Raw genomic sequence first — 24426 nt, 5'->3', positions numbered from 1 at the left:
CCACGTCGCCTTCGTCTTGACCCGCTTCCTCGTCGATTCAAAGGTGCCAAGGGTTCCCCAGCCATTCTACATTCCTGACACGACTCCTCCAGATTTCCTTTTGTTTCCGTGCTTCCCACGAAAGGATGCATCATTTCGGGACAGTTGACAAAGTTCAAGAGGCTTGCACCAAGGCTCAAAACCACATTCCAGAGGAGGTCTGTACCGTGGCGCCTTCGATGCCTGGAAATCTCGCCGGAGGCGATGTATCGGCGCAGGAGGAGCCTATTTCGAAACATTTGTTGTACGGACCTGATCAATACATCTTTTTTAATCGACTCATTCACATTACTTTTCGGACATACCCTGTACATACCGGCGAGGTATATACAGACACGGGGATGTACACAGGGTGTTTCAGCTAAAAAGCACCAAGCATTAAAAAATTAAATATAGGGTCTACGCGTCTCCAATTAGCGCAGTATTGTTCTGGGCAATGTAGAGCACGTCAGAATATGTTTTCCAATCCGCCAAGCTCGGCATTTAAGAAAGATTGCTTAATGAACTTTTTAAATAGTAACTCCAAAGAAAAATCTTCAGTACACACGTTGTAGCGCTTGTTCAGAAACATCGAATTTTGCAATCTGAGGTAACATAACTACCATGCTTAATTTTATTGGCGAGGCAGAATTTTTTTAAAAATTTCGTGCGCTTTAAAGAAAGGCCGGAAAAACTGAAGCAGAGGAGTTATCTTACCTCAGATTGCAAAATTTGATGTTTCTGAACAAGCGCTACAACTTTTATATTGAAGATTTTTCACTAGGGTTACTATTTAAAAAGTTCATTAAGCAATCTATGTTAAAGGGACGCTAAAGAGAAATGATGAATCGGTTTAGATCGATAAATTGTGCTCTGAGAACTCTAATGTCGTTAATCTCGTCATCATAGGTTTATTAATAGAGGAGAAAATCAAGTTCAAAGTTTCATTTTTAAATTTCGCGCCGAAATGTCCCCGCGTGACGTTACGGATTTCAAAGTGTATTTATCGTATTTCGGAGCCATTGGCTCAACAGAATTACCCCAAACTTGGTATGTTAAGTCTATGGCCCCCTCAGAGGACAATGTACTTCATTTTTATCGATTAGGAGCTCCGTAGTCCCTAGTAGGCAGCGTAAAAACATGTGACGTCACGGCAAATGATGCGGAATCTTCAAGGTGGCGTCGCCACCCACATTTTGTTTTTGCGCATTTCCTCGCTTATTAAGCGTCTTCTGGCAGCAAGCGTGCTGTTTTGGGGATTGTGAAAGAGTACTTTACTAATATGAGAAAAATCGTTTTGCTCTTTAGAGTCCCTTTAATTTCCGAGTTTTTCGGATTGAAAAAAATATTCTGACGTGCTCTATATGGCTCAGAACAATGCTGCGCTAATTTGAGACGCGTAGCGCCTATGTTTAATTTTTTAATACTTGATGCTTCTTAGCTGAAACACCCTGTATGTATGTATGTATGTGTGCACGCGTATATATATATACGCGTGCACACACACACACACCCGTCGAAAAGCATATGGCCGTGTGCATACATACCGGCGCTTGGCGCTATTGTGCTTTTTTGTTCCTTAAGCACTCTACCCCTACTTTAATAAAGTTGAAGTCCTGCTAACATTTCTTTTTATCACCGTGTAGTCGAGTTATGCTCAATGAAGGACCGCTGTATCTCTTGCGTAAACTGAAGGAATATTTTGAAAATGAAAAAAAAAGGGGGGGGGGGGGCTCAAGGGTCCGTTCCGGACATTCGAGTGTACTTCGCACCGCCGGAATGGAGGCTTTATAGAGCACAACTGAAACAGTTAGCCGAGACCAGAAATTGCTGTCAAGGAATGCTTTGGGTCGAAAACCGCCTCGTGCGATCGCACGGCGGAACGCGGAGAGCATTACACAGCACCTTGCGAGCGGCCTCCCGGGTTCCAGTCCCATAGAAAAAAAATCACCGCATCTCCACTAATGTGAACCATGACGAGTGGCGAAGCACTGGGTATCGTACCGGTATGTCACCGTACGTCACCCGCGCGTTGCCACTGCGAATGTAAATTGAGTGACATAAGGTGTATATACATACAAATGTATCTGTTTGGTTCCTCTTTAATGCTCTTTTATTTTAATCCTCTTGTTATAATTCGTATATCGGTTTGAGTTCTGGATTCCTTTTTCCCTTCATTATTACTGCTTTGTGGTCTGTGAAATGGAGAGTCAATGGTTCTTTGAACGGTTCTAAAGTTGGCAAAGGCAAGGTGTATGCATGTTTCTCGGGTGGTTGTTGATTGTTTCCAATCATATGAAATGCATCGTAGAGCGTATCGAGACATCATACACTGCATAATCCAGTCGCTGTCCATAATGTCTACGTTGAAGTCGCCGACTAGTATGAAAGGTTTGTGCTTGTACTTTGTTTCGTAATCGTAATCGCAACACACACATATGTTTCGCCTTTGAGGAAGAAATGCCGCATACTTCTAAGGCTGTCTCCGGCTCAAGCGTTTAGAAAAAGTTTATTTCATCAGAGGACGCTACTAACAGCTCTTACGAAATAATTTCTTTAGGGTTTCTCGTTTAAGACAAACTTTCAGGCACGACACCTTCCGCATCCCACGGTGCACATCCTTCAGAATTGTGATAGCCAGATTTGTTGATTTCGGGAACATAGTGCCTTTAATTATTATTGGATTTCATTTTCATTAAGATATCTCAGGAGTGTTTTGAGTGCTGCATACGACATTTATCTGAGACTTTAGAATCGTAATCGTAATCGCGACATACACACATGTTTCGACTATAGCAACGGTTTTCTATATACCGTTGCAGAATTGTTTTTCTGAGGGGGGGGGGGGGGGCGCACCTCCTTGATCTGAAGTGGGGCCTGGCAGACAGATGTGGTCGAGTGTCATTTTGGGCTCTGTATGCCATGGCAAAAAAAAAATTCGGGGGGGGGGGGGGCAAGGGCCCGGTGTGCCACCCCCTGGCTACGCCACTGGTTCAAGATGATTATAGTTGCAGGGTCGTTTTTATGCTGTGCTTAAGAGCTTCGCTGTTAAAAATTAAGGCATCTTCGCACTAGTGGTGCCAAGCCTGAAGGAAGTGCTGAGCAGGGCGGCCTTCTTTGTTTCTCTTTAGCTTTCTGCATCTATTTCTTTCCTTTTCTCTCTTCTCTCTATTTTTTCTGTCTTCTTTATGTCTGTTTGTTTGTATTTCTTTCTTTCTCGCTCTCTATACAGGTATATATTTATATTTCTCGCTCCATCTATCTTTCTTTCTCTCTCTCTCTCTCCATTTTTCGAGCTTCCTCTTTATTTCTTTATAATTATCTTTTTCTTTCTCTCTCTATATCTCTTTCTTTCTATGTTATGCTTTACTCTCTCCCCTCCTCCTCACCCTCACATCCTCATCATTTCCCATTCCCTTGGTATACTATACTACACACGGCTCTGGTAAGCTGCTAGCGTGCCTGGATAGCCGAGTGGTTACGATGCTCGCCTTCGGATCGTTGGACGCGGTTTCGAATCCCGCATCGTCAAGAAATTTTTTTCGCCAAGAATTTCTTTTTTTCTTTCCTTCTTCCTTTCTTTCTTTCTTTCTTTCTTTGTGATGATGATCATTTCCGCTGTTAAAAGAATAAAGGAAATGTGGGTGGGGAACAAGAGGAAGACCACGAGCTGCTCTGTACTGCTTTTGCCCTCGTGAACACAGAAGCCCCATCGCCGCCGGCGTGCTGCGTGCGGTGGGTCTCATCACGGAGTTTTGCACACAGCACATCAGCGAATCCAGAGAAACTTCCGGCGTCTTTCCGTTTATTTTGCCGGCCGACAAAAGACTTTTTTTCGCTAGCCTTCAGTGTGCGCAGAAAAACGCATTTGTCCACCATAAGATGTAGTACATACGTGTGACACCGTTGTTTTCTACCATATGTGGTCTACTGTGTACTATCGCAAAGATCCGCCTATGGCTTTCGGCTTCAGGATATCCTAGAAACCGCGAATGCGCTGCTTGGTATAGCCTACTGTTACTTTCAGCACCAACACATCCTTGAACAGTTGGGTAAACTTTCTTGGTTCGCCGCGTGTTCAATGTGCCTTCACCGCGCGGCGATGGTGCAACGGTTATGATCGATGTTCCTAATTAGTTATAGCCTTTAGGAAGGCGTAGCGATAGACTACAAAATCGCCAATGAGAACCAAGCTACCGAAACTTATTATAGCGTCCCTCGTTACCCGCCACTGTGGTCGCGCGATCGATGCTGCGGGATTCGATCCCGTGCTAGAAGCCCGTGTGCTTAGGTGGTCGGAATTTCCGGAGCCCTCCACTACGGCGTCTCTCAATTATATCATTGTTTTGGGACGTAAAACCTTAACAATTACGTTAGCGTACCTCGTTGAAGTGTTTGTGTGACATACGTACGTACAATCCAAACTTTCTCAGGAGCCATGGGCGTAGAGCACGCTGCTGTGCATTGAGGCAAGCAGACTCTCGTGTAGGTAACAAACTCTTTATTCGACAAGCTCTGAAGAGCCGCGTCGGGTTCCAGCAGCGGCGTCGCCAGGAGACACTATGTACAAGGCCGGCCCGTCAGGTTGTCACGGGACAGCCGAACCACGCCGCACTTGATGGATTCACCCTCGCTCGGCTCGAAACAAGCGACCTTGTCAGCTTGTGCATCATCCGGAGAATCTCGACATGCAGCGTGCAGAACCGCCGGCCGGTCGCGCAGAGTTTCTCGCATGCCTAACGCTAACGATGCGGCGCTACAGCAGGCCACACGAGCACGCGCTACGGCCGAAGCACGAACCCGCGAAATCGAACGCGCGCCGTCGATCTGAGCGGCAGGTTTTCGCGCAGGGATCGCTTTCATTCGGCAACTACAGCTACGCGGCTGGCATGCAGAACGACACGCTACTGCCCGCTCCCCACAGAAGCGACGCATTCCTTTGGCACATGAGCGTCTATGACTAGAAGGTCTGATGTTCCTCTTTTGTGTTAGGGCACATGTCACGCACAGGAGAGAGTTTACAACACGAGATTTCAGCTTGAACTGTTCAGGAGACACGCCCCTACTTCGCACCCTGAGCGCGACTTGTATTGGAAACAAGTGGCGCGTTGCGGAAGACTCCTCGGACTGCTGATTCACGCGGGCTACAGCGGCCGTTGGCACGCGAAAAACGCAACAGGGAATTTTATGCCGTAACGACAAGAGCTGTACTGAGACACATAGCTGATGTCACCGCCGAATTCGTCGGAATATTAGTGCACCCTGAGGACCTGTTGTCACATCGACAACAATATATGTCGTCAGTGTAGCGTGACGATAAGCTCAGCTCAGTCACACAATTAGTGCTGTTGCACCGGCATACGGCACAAGCTTTTGTAATTTTGGGGCATTCTCCGTTGCAATATTCAAATGGGCAGTGCGTCGCCTGACGAGTGCGATCGCCTTGCCGCAGCGATCACAAATCTTTTGACTCTAAATTGCAGGCAAAAATAATGCGCGTGACTCTCCTAGTTGCAAAGCCGAAAGCATTGGGGGCCCTGAAGCGACTTCTTGAATTGCGCGCTGGTGTAGCATTCGACGGCTCTAGGTCGACAAGGAGTGCGATTCGTCACGAGCACGTTAGCGCACTCCGCGTCAGCTACTGGACTGGCGCAGCAGTAACCTTTCGATGCCTCACTCGGGGCCTTATGTGCGGCTAGAGCCAACGTAAGCCGCCTGTGCACTGCAGCCGAAACAACACGGATAGATACGTTTAACAACAAGAAAATAAAACTTATTCGACTAAGTCGCCTGAATTCACTCTGGTCCAGGCTTCCGCGCTTCCATTAATGGTCTCTCTTTCAAACGTCATGAACAATACCGTGGTACTGCGAACGTAACACACATAACCACAAGGGGCCAGACATCTTTCGCACACTAAGTGAACGTACTTTGCCATTTCAAGAAGCGAGACTAAATTACAAGGAGGCGGCGACAGCCTATCGTGTGCGGTCGTCGCTTCTGCGTCTGAACGCCCAAACGTGAGCAAAATGAAGACCGGACCTGTTTTCACAAAGCACTTCGTACACCCGCTGCTGTGGTCTCTGAAAAAAGACGTCGTCAAATCACGATAATCTTACGATTAACGAAGACGGCCGTTAAACGATAAACCATTCAGCTTCGTCCTGTATCGCACCTACAAGCACAGATGCATGCAAGCAACGAAGAGCTTTGTGGATTCAGCCCCTGGTTTGTACGATTCTCTGAATGCCTTCGTATTTTTTTTCTTTTTTTTTTTTTTCGCTGATGTGAACTGTACAGGTATTGCAATGCTACCTCTCCACGACACCAAGCAGATCTTCGCACCGCAGTCTCCAACGGCCTAGAACATTCTTTGACAGGTTAGCACCAGCCGCTCACGTTAGAGCCAGTAAGGCCACTCAATACGCGCACAGACCCCACGCTGGAAGTGGCTCGGACAGTTATGGCACAATTTTATCCCTTGCTGGGACAGCATAGGCCAACCCCAGCATAGGCCAATGAAAAGTTGGCAACTTCTTTTTTACCCATGTCGCGACTAGAAACCTGCTTCCATCATCCACATATAGCACTCCACAGCAAAAAATGGCTTTGCGATGAATGGCCCGTTCACTTGTTTACCTACTAAGAATAGGCATGCAACCTGCTCAATACTATTGCCACCTTTAGGATCATCTGTTAGAGAAGTAGTGCTCTTAAACGTTCGGCCGCAGAGTTTTCGAATGCGTTTCTCCCTGCCCGGACCCATTGCGGCTGTGAGCGGCTCTTGAGAACCATTTGCTGATGAAAGGTGCTTTGCAAAGCGCGGGACGTCCCCGTCCAGTCCATAGCACATCCGAAGGACGTCCTCCGCCGCGTGGCACCAGGGGTCGTTAAGCCCAGGGGTCCGCACGTGCTCGGCTCACCGGCGACCGCTTGAGCGATGCGGGGCAGCCGGCAAGCCGGACGGGGCGCCGCCACCCTTCACCGGGTAGTGGCCGCGGCGCGGGCCAAGCCGCGGTGCACGTCGTCTGCCTGGTAGCTGGACATCTGGTCGCGCGTTTCCTGTGGCACCTGGCGCATCGGCTCTGTGCTGTAGGGCCCGGGGTGGCCCAGCATCTCGGCTTCCATCATGGTCTCGTCCTCCTGCACAGCCACGTCTCTCAGAACGGTTGCGCGAACTCATGCAACGAGCTCACGATCCCCTCCTCAAATGGAGACAAAATTGCAACTAATTTGACCATTGCAGCCACTCAAAAGCCGCCCAGCCCTTTTATTAATGGCGTTGCACGAGTAAGCTCGTACAGAAATGCAAAGATTACGTGCGTTTCGTTGGAACATTGTGCTCACTCACACGCACACCAGTGGCTGACGGGACGCAGAAATATGCGAATGCCACAGGGGTCAAGTGATGCCCAGACCAGAAGCGTAGCCAAAAATTTTTCTCGCGGGGGGGGGGGGGGTGGTTTAACAATCCTTTTTTTTTATGTTCGTGCGTGCGTTTGTATGTGTGCGTGTATATATACACATGCAAAATCGAAAAATTGCGGGGGAGTTTCAACCTCCCCCCTCCCCCCCTTGGCTACGCCCCTAGCCCAGACGGTGCCACCCCTTATGAGCTGTACGCCATGATTAGCTTTCCTGGAAAAGACAGAATGTGAGAGGGCCATGAGGAAGACCCGACCTGCACCACTACCTGGAAAAGACAAAAGGACCACGGGTTTTGCGCGTAACTACAACTCGACGATGTGCTATGCGTCCGTTCATAATCCAATGCAACTGAACGCTTCCAGCGTGCAGGATATGATGCGCAGACCTGCGGCTTGGTAAGATCCTTTCAAGTCGCCGATTAATTAACAGCAAAAATATTTGCTTAAGGCAGTCAGCACCCGGCTTTCGTTGATTAACGTAAACATTATTTATATTCCAATAAGGGACAAGTACTATAGCGTTTCACATAACTCTGTATTACTTTGGGACTTAAAATCCATTAGACGCGAGCGTTGCAGTGCTTGCTAATTCCGTCAAAAGTTCCCAGGCCACTATTCCATGTATTCATATGGCAGCGTGGCCTGGGAACTTTTGACGGACCCTGTACATTATAGCACACACAGCACCTTTGTTCAAAGTTTTAAACCATTTCCCGTTCAATCGAATAAATCGCATGTCAGGATCAAACTTGACGGCTTACCAAACCTTCGGAACGAAACCGTTTCCCGATACTGTCTCAAAAAAAGTTGTTCATTTTATATCTGCTAACGTTTCCACTCGTCTGTCATCTCTTTTAGACATTTCAGTCACATTTACATTCACGAAAGGAATGCCACCTATAGAGAAACCAGTAAATACTGACGCAATTTCACATCGCTTAACAGCATGATCTTCAGCGTTCGGGACGACGGCGATGGACAGCACTTAAAGTAGCGTGCACTTCATTTTGCCAGATCATACCTGTGAGCCCACAGGTAATGGTACGTCGTAATAAGTTTTTTAACTGTTTTATGGTGTTCTAATGTTAGTGAGGCTTGGCTGTGCGATGTCATAGTGCAGGCATGCAGTGATCGAGACGGAACCAGTGGTGATTAGTGGATTTTCGTGGCGCAAGGGCCAGGGTTGGCCAAAGAGCGCCATGTCTTTTTATGTGGTGTTAGCGACGATCAATGATTACAGGAAGCCAGGACAGTGGCAGCTGATGTGGTCTGGGCCCTCTCGTGCAGTTGTGTGGGCCGATAAAAGTTGACAGGTCTATACACTAGACTTGTCAAAAGTGTGTTGTCTAGGAAGACAAGTTGGCCAACGCTGACGATACTGATGGAAAGCAAAAATGGCCCGCGTTTTAGGTTTTCTCGAGGTTATGTTCGCAAGATGAGTGTCTCCTTTGTAGCAGCTATAATGTGCGAGAGGTGGGCCGTTCTGCAAGTGGATATTTCTTTAAATGCAAGGTGCTGCTACAAGCCAGTCTTGTCAATCTGCGGGTGCTGAAGTCTTCCGCGATATTCTCAAGCCGATATTGTTTCCTTTTGCCATCAAACGATCGTCTTGCCTTTTTCCCGACGTAGCCCACAGTACAGAACGAAAACATCATATCCTTCCCATAAGCGTCGACCGAAGCTGTTTCTTGAATGCGGTTGTTCTGAATATTTCTTTTTTGACCCTCTGAAATTTCATCTCATTCCTTCTGATTAACCCTCGCATTCTATAACGTCTCTCAACGCTCCACCTCGACTCAAGAAAGGTGATGGCAGTGCCTGCCCCTGGTGGCCTCATAGTGAGAGTCAGTTACAGCCCCGCACTTTTCTCTTCCTTTCTTTTTCCATGATAATCACTTCGCAGCGCCTGCCCCGGGTCACCGTCTAAAAGCGATAATCGGTAATTGGTAGCAATTCCTGGTAAACGAAGCACCACTTTCAAGTCGGGCGGCGGCGCTGCGCTTAACTAGGTCTAAAATAGAAAACGCATCTAAAATAGAAAACAGGCCCTTGTGCTTGGCTTTTCTAGACATCACTAGGGCCTATGACAACGTTAATCGGGAACTTTTGTGGGATACATTGAAAGAAACGGGCATAGGCGACGACTGTATACAGCTTTTGAGGGAGATATATCGAGAAAATACAGTTTGCGTAGAATGGGAAGGAATGAGTAGCAAAGAGAACGTTGCTATTAGCAAGGGGCTGAGACAGGGATGCCTTTGTCCCCGCTGTTATTCATGCTGTACATGGTGAGGATGGAAAAAGCGCTAGAAGGTAACAACATGGGTTTTAATCTGTCACACAAACAGGGCGGCGTGATGATCGAGCAGAAGCTTCCAGGTTTATTTTATGCTAACGATATTGTCTTATTTGCGTACAGTCGAGATGATATACAGCGGCTGGTGGACAAATGCGGAAGGGAAGGTGAAGCTTTCGGACTAGGATTTAGTCTATCCAAGTGTGAATTGATGGTATTCAATGATCCTTGCGATCAGGCGGTGTCAGTACAGGGCCAAGAAATACCGAGGGTAAGCGAATACAAGTACCTCGGAGTATGGATAAATGAGAGTGATAGATACACGGAGGTACAGGAAAAAGCCTCGGCAGCAAAAGGAAAGAGGAATGCTGCAATAATGAAGCACAGAACATTATGGGGATACAATAGGTACGATGTGCTTCGAGGTTTGTGGAAAGGTGTAATGGTTCCGGGGCTTACATTTGGGAACTCAGTGTGCATGAGGTCAGAGATGAAATCAGCAATGAATGTCAATCAAAGGACTGTGGGACGCCTCGCGTTGGGCGCTCACGAGAAGACGACAAATGAGGCTGTAAAGGACGATATGGGATGGACAAGTTTTAAGGTGAGGGAAGCTTAGAGCAAAATGAGGTTCGAAGAGAGGCTAAGGAATATGAAAGAGGGTAGATGGGCAGAGAAGGTGTTTCGGCATTTGTATAGGAAGAGTGTGGACACAAAGTGGAGAAAAAGGAACTAGGAGACTCACCAGCAAGTTTATGGCTAGCAGTGCAAGATCGTTACGCGAAAAGTTAGAGAGGCGGAGAGGATTTACTGAATGGCAGCGATGGAAAAATAAACCAGCTTTGACTACCGAAAGGGAAAAACGAAGTAAGGAAGGATGCATTTTATGATAATTCAAGGGGAAGCACTTTACTGTTTGAAGTGAGGTCGGGTTGCGAACGCGTAGTTACAAAGCGAGATTCAGTAAAGAAGAAGAACAATGCACATGCTGTGGGGAAGCTAAGAAAACGACGGAGCTTGTTCTGATTGAATGTGGAGATATCCACCCAGGTGTACGTTTGGGAACGAGCCTACATGAAGCCTTGGGTTTTAGGGACAACAATGGAAAGCTGAACACACCCGCGATAGAAATAAGTAAGAGACGGTTAGAGTATTGGTGGCAGAAAACTAGAGAGAAAGGACAGAAATAAATAGTCGGAAAAATAAGGACATTCTGTCGTAAGGGGCAGAGAACTGGGCTGTGAATTTTTATAGTAACATCGCTTTAATCGAAGTACACAAGGCATTAGGCCAGCATGAAAAGAAAAGGGAAAAAGTTTTTCTTCTTTTCTTTATTTTTGGCGAGCCGGGTGGCACACATGTCACCGCCCCGTTATAAAGGAGACGCTCATAGCATCCATCCATCCATCCATCCATCCATCCATCATCATCCATCCATCCATCCATCGAGTGAAGGGCCAACTTCGAGTCGAGGCTTGTTTAAGAATATGGGGGGTAAGACTTCTTCAACGTATCTGCCTTGTATCCCGATTTCCCAGGAGGACGACAGCAGCACCTCGCGTCTGTAACCCGCCTAGTAACCTCGTATGTTTCCACCTTCGTCCACCGTTAAACTAACTGCTCTCAGAAAATGTCTTCTTTATCGCGATTCACGGACACCTTGCATACCTGACTTTTCATGTAGCAAGCAATATATTCGACCGTTTCTGCTAGGTCCTCCTAACCTCTTTCTCCTCAGGCTTCTTTCAGCGCTTCGAGTTCGCTTTAGCCTTCTTCTCTACACTGCACAGAGAGGCAGTGTTGTCTGCGATCCTCTCTGAGGTGTTGCTGCAAAATTCTCCGGTAGAACATCAATCGCCGTGGTAAACAGTATAAGGCGTAGTAGGTGACGTCAATTGAAGCGTAAGGACGCTGCTTAGTTTCTATAGACTAAGTCATCATTTATACGAAGACGAAGATCACGTATGATTCGCACAGATGATGTCGGATATTTCACATAGTGTCGCAGCCTTATGCCATGAATCCGCATGGCCGTTCATTGTATACAACAGTAGAGAGTTGAATTGGGCTGGTTGGTACATTACCGTGAACTTAAAGGAATCGGCGTTACCAACGATACGATGGCAAGAGGAGACAAATACGGCGCCGAATAACGCCAATTTTTGACGTGTCACCATCACTGTATAGTGGAATCGGTACAATGAGCCGAACACATAATCGGGCAAGGTATATCGCCGCAAACAGCGTTATGTCATGTACAGGACAGTCAGCGATAGCGAAAGCACGAGAACGCAATTTTGAACGCGTTTTTTTTTTAATGATGAACGCTTCAAGGATGTCGCGTTGACGTGATTGAAAGTATTAACACAAAGTTGCGCACTCCACGAGCATATTTGATGTAGTGTTCGTCTGGATAGCTGCTAATCAACCCTTCTGATGAGTAGGCATGCTATTGTCAACGCTTCAACCCGTTTGGCCGATGTAGCAGCGCCCACGAGAAAGTTGTGTACAGTATATTAAAATAGCATCTTGCTTTGTGCTTCTCGTTCGGAGAACTCCCGAAAGGTGGCTCTTTTGATTCTGCGTACCACTTAAGCACCTACAAAGTCAATCACGCATCTTGCCCTTCCCTCGTTTCCTCTTCTTGCCATTTTCCATCATCCAGTGGTTTCCTGATTCACTATTTAAGTTTCATCCTCCAGCATGAAAAAAAGAGCCTTTGTCCCCTGAGGTAATCTAAGGTAAATAGCCGTGTAATTACAATCAGTAACCTTTTCCAATTCTTCTGTCTTTTACACTTAGTCATGCCCTCCGTAAACTAGTGTTGTGTCTTGATTTGTTGGCTCACATGTGCCACTTTCAGTAACATCCTATGGCAACTCTGTCGTTAATTTAAAAACGCTCAGCGCTTTGTCCATATTAGTCTAGGACAGGGCCGTATATGGGAATCCTTTTTGGAGAGATTTTGGCATCGCCGACAGATAGTAGTAGTAACATAATAATATATTCTGAATTGAGCTGAACAGTACCTCGCCACTGCGGATGATTTAGGTAGCTGCCAGGATACCCACGCACATTCCCTTTGTTACGGCCCTGATATTGAAACCTCTCTTGAAGGACTCTTCGACGTTACGGATTTTCCCAAGTTGCAGTGGTGCAATGACATTTTAAAAACAATTATCCTGCCATTAGTACCTGCCTATTAAGCCATATTAATGCTTATACCTAGTTGGATTTTTATGCTTCTCTGAATGATGAATTTCCTTCATCATTTTTGTCATTTCTCGTACTGCTGAAGAAAGAGAGCAACCACACTCCGCTGTGTTCATAATGCTTTTTCAACATCGAAATGCCATGATTTGAAAGCTTAGTGAAGCTACAGACAGCGCTCTTGTGTAACCCGCCCGTTATGCTACAATCCTCGTGCTTCTCTCAAAGCCCAAATGCGCCTGGGAAATGAATGTAATTCGTGCTAATCCATCGGGAGCCTATTTACTCACGGGCGGCGGCGATCCGGGGAAGACGAAGTGCGCCACATCCTGCGGGAACTGTGGCGGCGGGCTGCGGATGAGGTGCTTGTGCAGGTCGCTTATGTCGTCGGGTGGGAAGAGTAGCTGCCGCTCGTCGGCTGCCGCCGCCGGCTCGTCCTGAATCGAGAATCGCTCCATCTGCTGCTGCAGATAAGGGTTGTCGTGGCGGGACTGGCGCAGCGCCTCCATGTCCTGCTCCAGGTTACGCACACGCACCGGCGACGTAGACAGCAGCTCCCAGATGCGGTCCGACGACTGCGTCATGCTCGGCCCGCCAGCCGGTCGCAGCGAACGCCGCCTGCGCCCGCAGAAAACACGCTCATCTTCCTTCCTCTGTCTATGTTTCCCCAACCCGACGAGAAATACACTCTTGCGCTCATGAATATGGTCGCTTAGTTGCTCGAGCGAACCAACAAAAACAATGTTTCTCTATATATAAGTTAGCATTGAACATCGCATAAGTTGCTTCTCATCGTGGTAGTCCTCCGACATGACATCAGAGCAAGCCATCTGTTGCAGTGTTCTCAAATGCTTCTTTCGAATTTTTTGAAGCTGAAAGTGCGAGCAGTCTTTGCCGTATATGCTCAGAGTCCTCAAAACCAGTTTTCTCTCAACCAGTCGGTTCATGATTGCAACCCACCAGCGCACAATCACGACGAGGACAAGGAGGAAGAACACTCCACCGCTCTGAACTTGCAACAATTTTATTCGACCACATCATTTCGCATGCCACAAGATTAACGCTCTTGCGTCAGCTTCTAAACCCTAATCGCAGAAATTGCAATTCTCTACTAGATAACAGTTCAAGCGGTGAAAGGCGGGCTAGTTGGTACATGTTTTTAAACATGTTAACAGTACCGACTCTGAGCTAACACACTGATCACCCAACCTATGCATGATCTCCGCTTCTATTATCTCCCTCAAGTTCTTGTTCCTTTGCTGTGCTTCATAACGTCTGTAGCATATATACGCTAGAGTCGCTACATACGATGTGTCATCATTTAAACTACTCCCGATGCACTAATAAAGTTAATCCGAAACCACAAAGTATGCGTCTGACTATCCACGTTTGCATATTCACTCAAAATTCTTTACAGATGCAGTCTAAAAATGGCGTCCCGTTCGTGTTTTAAGTACAGACACCAGTTTGCCATCGTCTCGTTCTTCCAACGGTGCGCACGCAGCGATAGTCAATTTTTCGGTGGGATGAACCGTGGAAAGCATGCTTTACTGAAATCTGAGGAAACAAAAATATATTTCAGCGACAACACAGGAAAACGCAGCAGTAATAATACGCATACGGGTACAAGTTGTTTCATAAAAATGTTCGGACTTCACTACAAAGACAAGAGGATGGACAGGACATGCGCTGAAAGCAGCGGCGGGATGATGTTAAATAAGGCACTATAGCTTTGTGTGCATGAACTTCACTGGATACTTGAATGTTTTTATGTTCAGTTTATCACCATACACAAAACCTTCGTTTGTACTAATGACTCAGCTCGAAGTATATCTATAAAAATTTGTGTTCGCGTGATCGTATTGCGAAAGAACCTGAGGCCTCTTGACCGAAAAGAGGTGTGGTGGGACCACGAGCACAGGCACGAGTGCTGTGAGTGCTCAGGAAGGGCAAGGCTTATCGAAAGACGATCAAAGAATACTTTGGGTCGATATCAGCCGAAGACGCCTCAATGGGTACTGGGGCACTTCCGCTACGACAATAGGCGTACTTACAGGGACGGGGACATGGGGGTGACATTTGAGGGCGGTCACTGTTGCAGCACACTGACAAACCAACAACTAAGGCGAAGTTTTCTTTCAATGTAGCTCTCACATAATTGCATAATGGATTTTTATAACGTACAGCCTGCTTTTACAGCGAAGACTGCCTTCCGTGCCCCAACACGACGCGTGGTAGGTTCTTTGCGGTGCGAGCCGCCTGTGTGACGCTTTCACGCCTTGGGCTCTAGCAATGTGGAGCAGTCTGTGTCGCTAAGCAGAGGCTCTGTCACGTTGGACTATTCCGCCCTGTCTTCATTCCATTCTACCTGACGTCAAATTTGTATCACCAGTGATGCAAGCCTAGTTGTCAATGCTTTTTCTTCTACGAAAATGCACGGCATTGCCTGCTCAATCTCCTTAGCCGTTGAGAGTCGATGAGCGCGCAGGAGTGCCGAGTGCTTTAGTTGGGTAGAGGAGCACCGAGTTTACACCACCTACATCTCCGATTAATCTGGTTCGCGTTGCTTATCATGCTGTGGCATGCGTCTAGGCGATAACAAAAAAAAAACGCATCCCCAGAAAAGACGAGTTCACAGAACAGAGCGATGTCGTATACACGCACGAACGGCTAGACATTGTTATATTAACCTCGAAAATAATCATTATACGCAAATAAATCCATTCCCGCCTGCTGCTACGACTAGCCGCTGTCAAAATGATCGGTGGGAAGCCATCTGCCGTTGGTGTAGCCGGAGGGGGGGTTCTAACCCCCCCCCCTCCCGCCAGACATATTTTACATTGTGCATGTGTATATCAACACGCGCACGACGCGCACGAAAATACGCAAAAAATATATCGGAACCCCTTCCCCCTCCTTCAACCCCCTCGAAAATGTAACTTTGTCGGCTACTCCCCTGCTATCTTCTGTTCTGCTTGGAGCAAGACAGTCCAGCTATTCCTAAATTGTTTAAGTATTGTTCCGCATATTAACGCGCTGTTTTTTCAACTGCGTGCACGTCGATTCGACATCGTGAGTTTTCGCGGTTTTGTGACGTCGGTGACTGTCATTACGCGATGGGGCGTTTTCGTGGCTTCCGTTGAATCATGGCATTGCCAACAGGAACTGTGGCATCCATACTTCTTTTTGGGCGAGCTGGTTCATTATGGAGCAAGGAAGCGCCAGCGCGAACAGACACCCACGAGAGAAACGACGCGTGCACACAAGCGCTTGTGTGTAGTACAGGCTTCTCTCGTGCGTTCGCGCTGGCACTTCCTTGCTCCGCTGTGGACACGGCCTATAGAAGGTTTCAACCGATCATTAACAGGTAGTGGCTGATATGGGATAGAAATAAAACGGAGTACTTTTTTTTTTTTTGTAGCGACAAGGGCACCCTTGCCCTCCTTCTCCCCGCTGTCTACAGGGAGGCTAAAGTACGACACCAAGGATAGTATTCTTAGACCTTTGCAACCTTATACATCCAGCTCAATACAGTTGCTGTAAAATGATATCGACGGAAATTGTGCTTTTTGATCAGAAGAAGTTTGCATTAAAAACGTTTGAAATCCAGAAAGTTCTGCTCGACTCATCCTTCGAGTTCTCGAAAGCCTCTGTGCTTGTCAACCACGCCGTTTTGTTATGAAAGTTGGAGTGTTAGGGTATTGGTGGCATCGTAAGTTATTTATTCTCATCGTATTTACAACATATAACTCACTCTGATGATCGCAGGAGAATGCCCAAATAAAAAAAGAAATCTGGTTATATACGGCCCCCAGGAGAACGTCTTGCGACCTTTCCTGTTTGTACTTTACAATAACCAGATCACAAACATTCATAAAAAAGTTCACTTTATAACCTGTGCAGATGACACCAGTTCATCTTTAGCGGGAAATTTAGGTACATATTTATCAACAAGAGCTGATCAAAAAACTCTGCTGGTAATCTTGCAGTGAGCGCCTTCAGCACAACACGCATGTGTTTCTTCCCTGCTGTTATAACCGAAGCAGCAAAATATCGCGATAAACGCGTGGATTGTACTGAATATCATGTCTGCAGATGAAGAAACAATCGGCGGTACTTTCATAAAGCAAAGACCTTGGACACACTTTTGTTAACACCCAGCTGAAACCAGTGTTCCGGCACGAGAAGCAGAACAAATGTACGGGTTGTTCGACCAGCATGAGCATGCGTGACAGCTTTCTTCAGATGTCATAGGATTGCTTTCTCTTTAGTCTGCTGCTGCTGATTGGGTAGACCCAATTATATTTAGACCACCAGAGGAGAGAAAGCAACGCATGTGCGCAGCACTGGAGGCGCTCACTGCAAACTATAACCGGCACAGTTCTCGTTGCATAATATGGACCAATGTTCGCGATTAACAGCTTTCACTTTTCACAGTGATGTATTCCTTATCTCACTCGCCCTCTGAACTTCTTTCGCGTGCAAGCGTAGTTCGCGCCAAACCGAAGCGGCACTGACGTCATATGAGTGCCCTTCGCCGCGAGCCCCCGCCACCACGGATCAAGTTTGCTAAGCGGCCGATCGCGAGACAAAGCGTGCCGCACGACGCATTCTGAGTGCATTTGTTCTTTTTTAACAGCTTCTTTATGACTATATCGTGCACAGTTACTTTTAAACGACTTGTACCCAATTTGCAACGCAATGAATGGCTTAATGTTTTCTTTTCTTTTTTTTTTTTTTCGGATAGGGCTAACAATGTCCTTGACAGAGGGATTTTATAAAAAATTAAAAATGACATTTTTTGAGAGATTGGGCGTTTTTGGTAAACCAGATACGTTCGCAATAACAAAGCTGGTTCGCGGTGCAAGCCGCCGTGCTCATTATTTATCCAGTGTACGATTCCTCGATGGATTTGCGCAGGATTCGCTTTGAAGTGCCGTGCTCCATGCTGTGTATTTTCTCTTTACACGTACACTGTTTGTTACTGTTAAATACATCAACTGCTAAAGGCAACGTCGCTAGACCATGGAACCTTACGTTGCTATCACAGACGCCACACATCAACAGACGCCGGGCGAGCATATTGTTTTGTCACGGTGGGCAGCGTGGATCTTTACTTAGTGTAGCTCGCAATTGTGTCGGCTGTTTGTACATCGGACTGTTCTTCCGCTGAAGGAGCTTGTTAATCGCCTTCGTTGCCTCAAGGATGCCATGGTTAAATTCAACAATTTAAAGATTTGTAATTATTGCGTAGACTGCAGTAGCCGATATTAATGTTTTCATGACTCAAATAGATATTTGCACATTGCTTGAAAAGTGAATAAAAATGTGAACACTTTCCTTGGTAAATCTCTATATGGTCTGCTCTTTCTAGCTAACGTCGATTTCCCTTCGCCTTGACATATATTTTCAACCACAAGCCCAATGGTACGTATGCATATGTGTTCTTTCGTTCTTAACATGGGCACGGGGTATACTTATGCAATAAAACCTTCTTTTTTTGCTCTAAGCTAACAGACCTGTAATTCGCATCGATATATATCCAGGGAAGAGCAGATATGGTGAAAGATTAAATGGAGAGAAATTTGCCTGGCTAGATAGAAATACGTACGGATAAGAGATCAACATATAGAGATGACAACATAGATATCAATCTGCTTAAAAAGTTAAAGAAATCTGTCTTGTCTAGAAAGTGCTCCACATGGCTGGAACATCGCTATTTCTGTCCGTGTCATCAACTGCTTGTACTGCAGGTATTGTATGCAGCGTCAGCTAACTAGTGAAGAACCTGGACTGTGTACATAATCCGTCAGGGATCACGTGACATGCGTAATGAGAGCTTCAAGGGCCGTTAATCAAGCAAAATGGGCGATTCTTTCTTTCCCCGACCCACGGTGCCATCTCTCGTTAGCTTGTACAAGCTATATTAGTCCGTAGTTTTCGCTTTACTCTAAGTGATGCATTTGACACTTTTTCTTGCTCTTGTGTCGTGTTTCAGATTTCAGACAACTTTATGAATCGCATAGGGTTAGATTGTGCGTAAACGTGTTACTATATTTTACGGTATGATAAGCCATGAGATGGCTGGACGGCAGCTACTCTAGTACAGCGATCTGCAGTGGCGCAAGAAATAACCGTAAAAGATGGATATCAATGTCATAACTACAGGGTCTGTATAAAAAGTATCGAGAACAATTTCTTCCTGACGTGACTAAGCCGCAACAAGCTCGCAATGCGCATGCGCTATGCTGCGAGATGTGACCTTCAAGCCGCGCCAAGTGCCAGTCGCCTGCGAGCGTTTGTTCAAGCTAGATCGTGTTTTTAGTGACTCGGTGCAAGTGCATAATGCAGCGAACGATTGAACATTAACTTTTGTGTTGGATGACCATACCTTACTACCTGACGATCAACGACATCGCGACGATTCCCCAACCCCATTACAGCTCCGACTTCCAAAAATGAAATCCGCCCTCAAGGCTCAAAGGACACCACCATGGGACCCTAAGTGCCGTCAAAGATGCTTGTACGTGTGCCCTTAATAGTACTTTCGAAATACGTACCCCTTTGAGTCGTGAAAAAGCCGTTGACAAAACGGTGTCGATGCCCAAGGGATGCCCAAGGGACTTTCGAGGCATTGTAGCAATATCTCTAATAAATCGATTTTTCCGCAACTATTCCAGATATATTTTATACAAGTCCTGTATGTACTGCTTCCATCTCACTGCAAGGCGGCCACATCGGCATAGACATTAACACGCAGGTTTGGCGTGAACAACACTCGTACAATGCATAAGTTGCACACGCGGGCTGGTTTGACAGTGTAGCAAGATGTCGTTACCAGCGTTGATACGACCGTCCAGAGTGGTCTGTCCGCGGCCATGTAATACCACGGCCGATGGAGGAAAAAGCGCACGGTGGTAATACCACGTGATGTAGTATCGTCAGCAGTGTGGGTGAATATACAGAGAAGCCGTGTAAAACAACCTCAGGCACAACCGTCGAGCAATACGGAGGGGCCATCGTCGAAAGGGGAGCCAGCTAAGAACCTGCGGCAGATCATCTGCATTTCTGAGCCATTTTCGGCGTGTAGCTGTGATCACGCCGTTTTATAATGCACCAACCAGCCCAGTCAAGCACACTGCTGATGCACTTCCCAAAGTCATACGAGACGCCATCATTCCGTCACATTTCATCACCTGCCTGTTCCTGCCGCGCCAAGGGTTCGCGACCCAAAGCAATTGTTTTGGTCGCGAATGGGCGAGGATCGTTTAGCCGAAACGAAGAATTACCGGCCGATACATGAGAGCAAGACACCTGCCTCATTGGGAATGACCGGCCGTGTGAGACGGTCAACGAAACGATCAGCGCATCTCGATGATAACATTACTCTGTTAGCTCTTCTCACGGTATACTTCCTATACCGCATATCCTATTAACGTGTCTTAAGTAATTTATGCGAACATTATTGCCTCCATTAGGGTCAATAACACATGGAGTAAATACGAGTGTGCTATCAGCAAATTCAGCGATAGGTAAGGGCATTGATTTCATACTAAAAAAAAAAAAAAGAAATGCAGGTCAAGGGGAGGTCAGTGGACTTTCTGCCAAATTCGTCCACGTGCTAGCGATAACTTCCGCACACTTAGCACAAAACGCCCGCTCCATTCGCATATATCTCCTGGAATACGCGCTGTATAAGTTACGCCACTTTGTGCGCGTTGTCACGCTAACGCAACATGATACGATGGTGTTAAATAACTACACATATACATCATGCTTGTGTAAGAGTTATCTGAAAATTGCTCCTGTTTAGTTCTTCTAGCGAAGCTGGTTATGAGTTACATATTTCGGAGGCAGCGGCGCCGTTGTACGCGAAAAACCCGTCGTCGGCGAGTGTACAGAAATGCGGCCTTCGAAAGTGCGCCGGTCGCATTTGTGTGCGCCGTTTTCCGATAACTGATGCTCTCTCGATGTCTGATCTTTGATCGAGCTCACTTGTCATGTCACGTTGCCACATTTCTTGCTGCCTGGGTGTGAAGGTTGTTGCCTGTAGCAACTGACGTGTTGCGCTGCTAAGCAGGTGGGCGACGGTCCAATTCACGGCATGGAAGAAGTTAGGAAGGCGCATTGCGATAGAGAGAAAGAAAGGAAGATAAGCAGGTTCGCTTGCCCCCATTTTCCCGGTAGGCGGGTGAAAGGCTCCCGAATGTTTAAATGAATATAATAAATAAATAACCACTAGGGGCATGGCTGCTACAAGAATACGCATCCCAGCGAATGTGAAAATGTGGCCTTTAATAAAGTATTACGAATGTTTCCGTGCTAAGAGTGAACGCGATTTCTCACCTAACCGAACACTCCTATTTATATGACTGGAACCTCGGGTTTAAGAAACACCATAGCTCCCGACGCGCCTTCTGTTCCACTTCGAGGGGCATCGGTCTTTCGGCCGGCGGTACGTGCATGCCGTGCGCCAAGGACGCGTCGTGAAGCGAACTCGTCTGTCCTTGCTCGGACGGTAGCATGACGAGCCAATCAATGGCGTGCGCACGGTGGCGACTCACTGCGGCATCTCCCCCTCCTCTGCTGCCGAGCGATCCTTCGCGTCAGTGGAGGTCGTCTCTCCCCAAGGGGAATTGATGCGACCGCTTGCCACTCCCACTCGTCCTGTTCTACCGCCGGCCAATAGATCCAGTCAATCGGATCCCTGTCACTGATGATCTTCACGTTTTGCGAATACATCTTGGGCGCTTGCGCCGGAAAAGCCCCTGTCACTGAAGACGATAGTTTTGTGTCTATTCGGACGATGTCGCAGTATTATTATTTTTTTTTTTTGAAAAGCGAAACGGAACCATAAATACCGAAAGCTTGGCTCTGGGGGTTTTCGGGAGTTCCCTGACGAAAACGTGGAACACACTGCGTTGCGAAGGTACAACAATGGGGTGTAGTATATGAGCTTTCGAAAGTGATACACATATGTTGCGTCTTCCTTCTAAAAGAGCCAAATCCATAAGCCGAAACTGAGCTAAATTTCACGGGAGCGTGAAGTGCGCCTAAATATCTTTCACTTTTAAAACAATTGTAATCGAAATGGGGCAATTCCGCGTTGTAACGTGAACTCAAAAAGGCAGCTGCGAATAAAAAATGCCAAATCATGCATCTGTCTGAACCAAACTGAGCCAGATCCATTAAACCAGTGCTGCTTCAACAATGGTGACCAAAACAACCAACACGGCCGCATCCAATCTGTTTCATTTGTGTCCCAGTTGCTTTCCTATCATGCTTTCGTTCCACAATTAGTTTTTCTTGGGCGAGTTGGTACTCATTGAATGACATGATGTTGTAGGGCAAAACTCGAATATAAAGACAAGAACAAAGTGTCATCTTTCGCACTTCATTCTGCCTTTAAGTGTTTCTTTTCGAGCTTTGCACTACAGTATCATGTCCTTCTTTCGCTCCAAGACGGCATATTTGAAATAGAAGACAAGTGAAATGAAGACATTGTGCACCTTGATGAAGAAGCGATCTGAAACGGCGTGGCATAAAACGAGCTAAGCAGAAGAGCAAAAGCTGAAGCGTTTTTGAAGGCCTTTAATAGATGCGAAGAACAAGAAAATGCTGCCGACAGTCTAAAATGTTGGGCTGTTTGCCTGGAAGGACCACTCGTTCGGCAAATCTAGTCATCGCCATTACGCTCATGTTACAAAGGACGGCACCGACGAAAGCACGAGGATTGTGTTAATTGTGTCTAAAATATTACTATATCATTCATTCGCTGCGATTTAGGCTTCTTTTACGAGCTAATTCAAGCCCGAATGAAGTGTTCCAATCTATAACGGCCAAATCCAAATTTTACTCCTGAATACCGACGATAGTGTGCTGTGATAGGTTTTAGCCGGAATATACATTTGAGGTATTTTGGTGACATGAGCACACTGGCAAAAAATTGTTGGAGCAGGCCCGACCATATTATCAGTAGCAAAAAACTGCGTTTTTCTCAGTTTCAGTTAAAGTGTACTTGACTCTTTAAAAAAAAAAGCCACATATACATCATGGGTGAATATACCCACAAGCGAAGACCAGGTGACATACCAGTGTCAGTAATCTATGCATGGTTGCACGCCGCGAGTACTCCGTCTTTAAGCAGATGTTTATAACTCTAAGGACCGCATGTTACAGACAGTGTTGGCGGTAACGCGTTACAAGTAACGGAGTTACCGGTAACGCGTTACTTTTTTCAGTAACTTAGTAACGTACTCGTTACAATTTCGGAACTGTAACGGGTAACGTACTTTCGTTACCATTTTTCAGTAACGTGAGGTGTCACGTTATTCGTTACTTTAGATTCCAATTATCCTCGCAGTCTTACACAAAATTCAGTCGTCTTGTATAGGAGCGCCTTTCTCAGACCTTGCCCAGGCGTTATGTTTTCGCTGCGGCAGGCTGCTGTCGGCCCGCCAAGCGTTCACAAAGCGACCCCGCACGGGGTCCTTTATTGTGCAGGCGAAATTGCAATGGGGAGGAAATTGCCGAAGCTTATTAAATGGATAGTTTCGGCTACCTTGCTATCAAAGTTCATGTTCCTCGTAACCGCCAAAAGCGAGCTGTCGAGACCTGCTCGGCTTGTGGACACCAAGACTCGATGTGAGCTCCAGCGCAAAGGAGGATGACTTCGGAAATGCCTTCTGAACGTAATCGACAACTGAAGATGAGCGACTATCTCGGTATCTTTGATGCCGCATGGCATCGCCATGAGCGGGTTCAAGGAAAACTTTCCGCGCGTTCACCAGCTCTTCCTTAAAGTGAATACAGGAGTACCACATAGTGCGTCCGTCGAGCTCCTATTTAGTGTAGGTGCGGACGTATTCGCTAATAAGCGAGTCAGGCTGTCCGATTAAATATTTGAAACACAGCTGTTGCTTATATTCAGCGGTTTGTAGTTACATTACAAAACTGTCTCTGCAATACCCTAACACTCTTTATAAACTTCTTATTACAAACTAGTTTTGCATCTTGCTATTTGCAACTGCGCCTACATTTCTGGTTACTGCACTCCTGAGCAAGAGAGGCTGACCTTCAACACTTTCACATACGTTGTCGCAATATTTGCGGCAATTATACAGGTCAAATTGAAAAAAAAAACTTGTTTATGTGCGCAAATAATTTCCCCCAGGTTTATGCAATTTAAGTATTCCTTTATTGCTGCCAAAATTTCCACATTTATTTTGGTAGTAGAAGCACGCCGTCATAATTACTGCAAGTTTGATCTGTGATGTTTTCATTGCGGAGAGCGTTCATGATGAAATCGGTCACTTTGTGTTTAATGACCCATTCCGAAATATAGCTTCCCCATGTGCCACAGAGTTGGAAGCCACCACATGTAACTATACAGGCAACTTTAGGCGACTATAGTATGTGACAGATTTGTGCAAATTGTTCTCGTTTAATCAGTATTTCGGGTAAAATTTTTCTTTG

The 24426-nt window shown here is 46.4% G+C and overlaps 1 protein-coding gene across 2 annotated transcripts in view; it reads right to left on the bottom strand.

The window, feature by feature from the left end:
* Window positions 1-4346: 4346 nt before the first annotated feature.
* The window catches only part of LOC119379361 (uncharacterized), a 33300-nt gene continuing 13220 nt past the window's right edge, over window positions 4347-24426 (bottom strand). The window contains exons 3-4 of one of the 2 annotated variants that reach the window (XM_049411955.1): window positions 13242-13569; window positions 4347-7161 (exon numbers count right to left, since the gene is read on the bottom strand). In XM_049411955.1, coding sequence (XP_049267912.1) covers window positions 7000-7161; window positions 13242-13569 — 490 coding nt within the window. In that variant the 3' untranslated portion in view covers window positions 4347-6999. The remainder of the gene's footprint in view (window positions 7162-13241; window positions 13570-24426) is intronic. The other variant, XM_037648671.2, reaches the window with a different exon arrangement.

Source organism: Rhipicephalus sanguineus, chromosome 1 (genome assembly GCF_013339695.2).
Source record: "Rhipicephalus sanguineus isolate Rsan-2018 chromosome 1, BIME_Rsan_1.4, whole genome shotgun sequence".
In the NCBI taxonomy this organism is placed as follows: domain Eukaryota; kingdom Metazoa; phylum Arthropoda; class Arachnida; order Ixodida; family Ixodidae; genus Rhipicephalus; species Rhipicephalus sanguineus.
The sequence above is the reverse complement of the archived record's forward strand: the minus strand, read 5'-3'. Positions and strand labels throughout refer to the sequence as shown.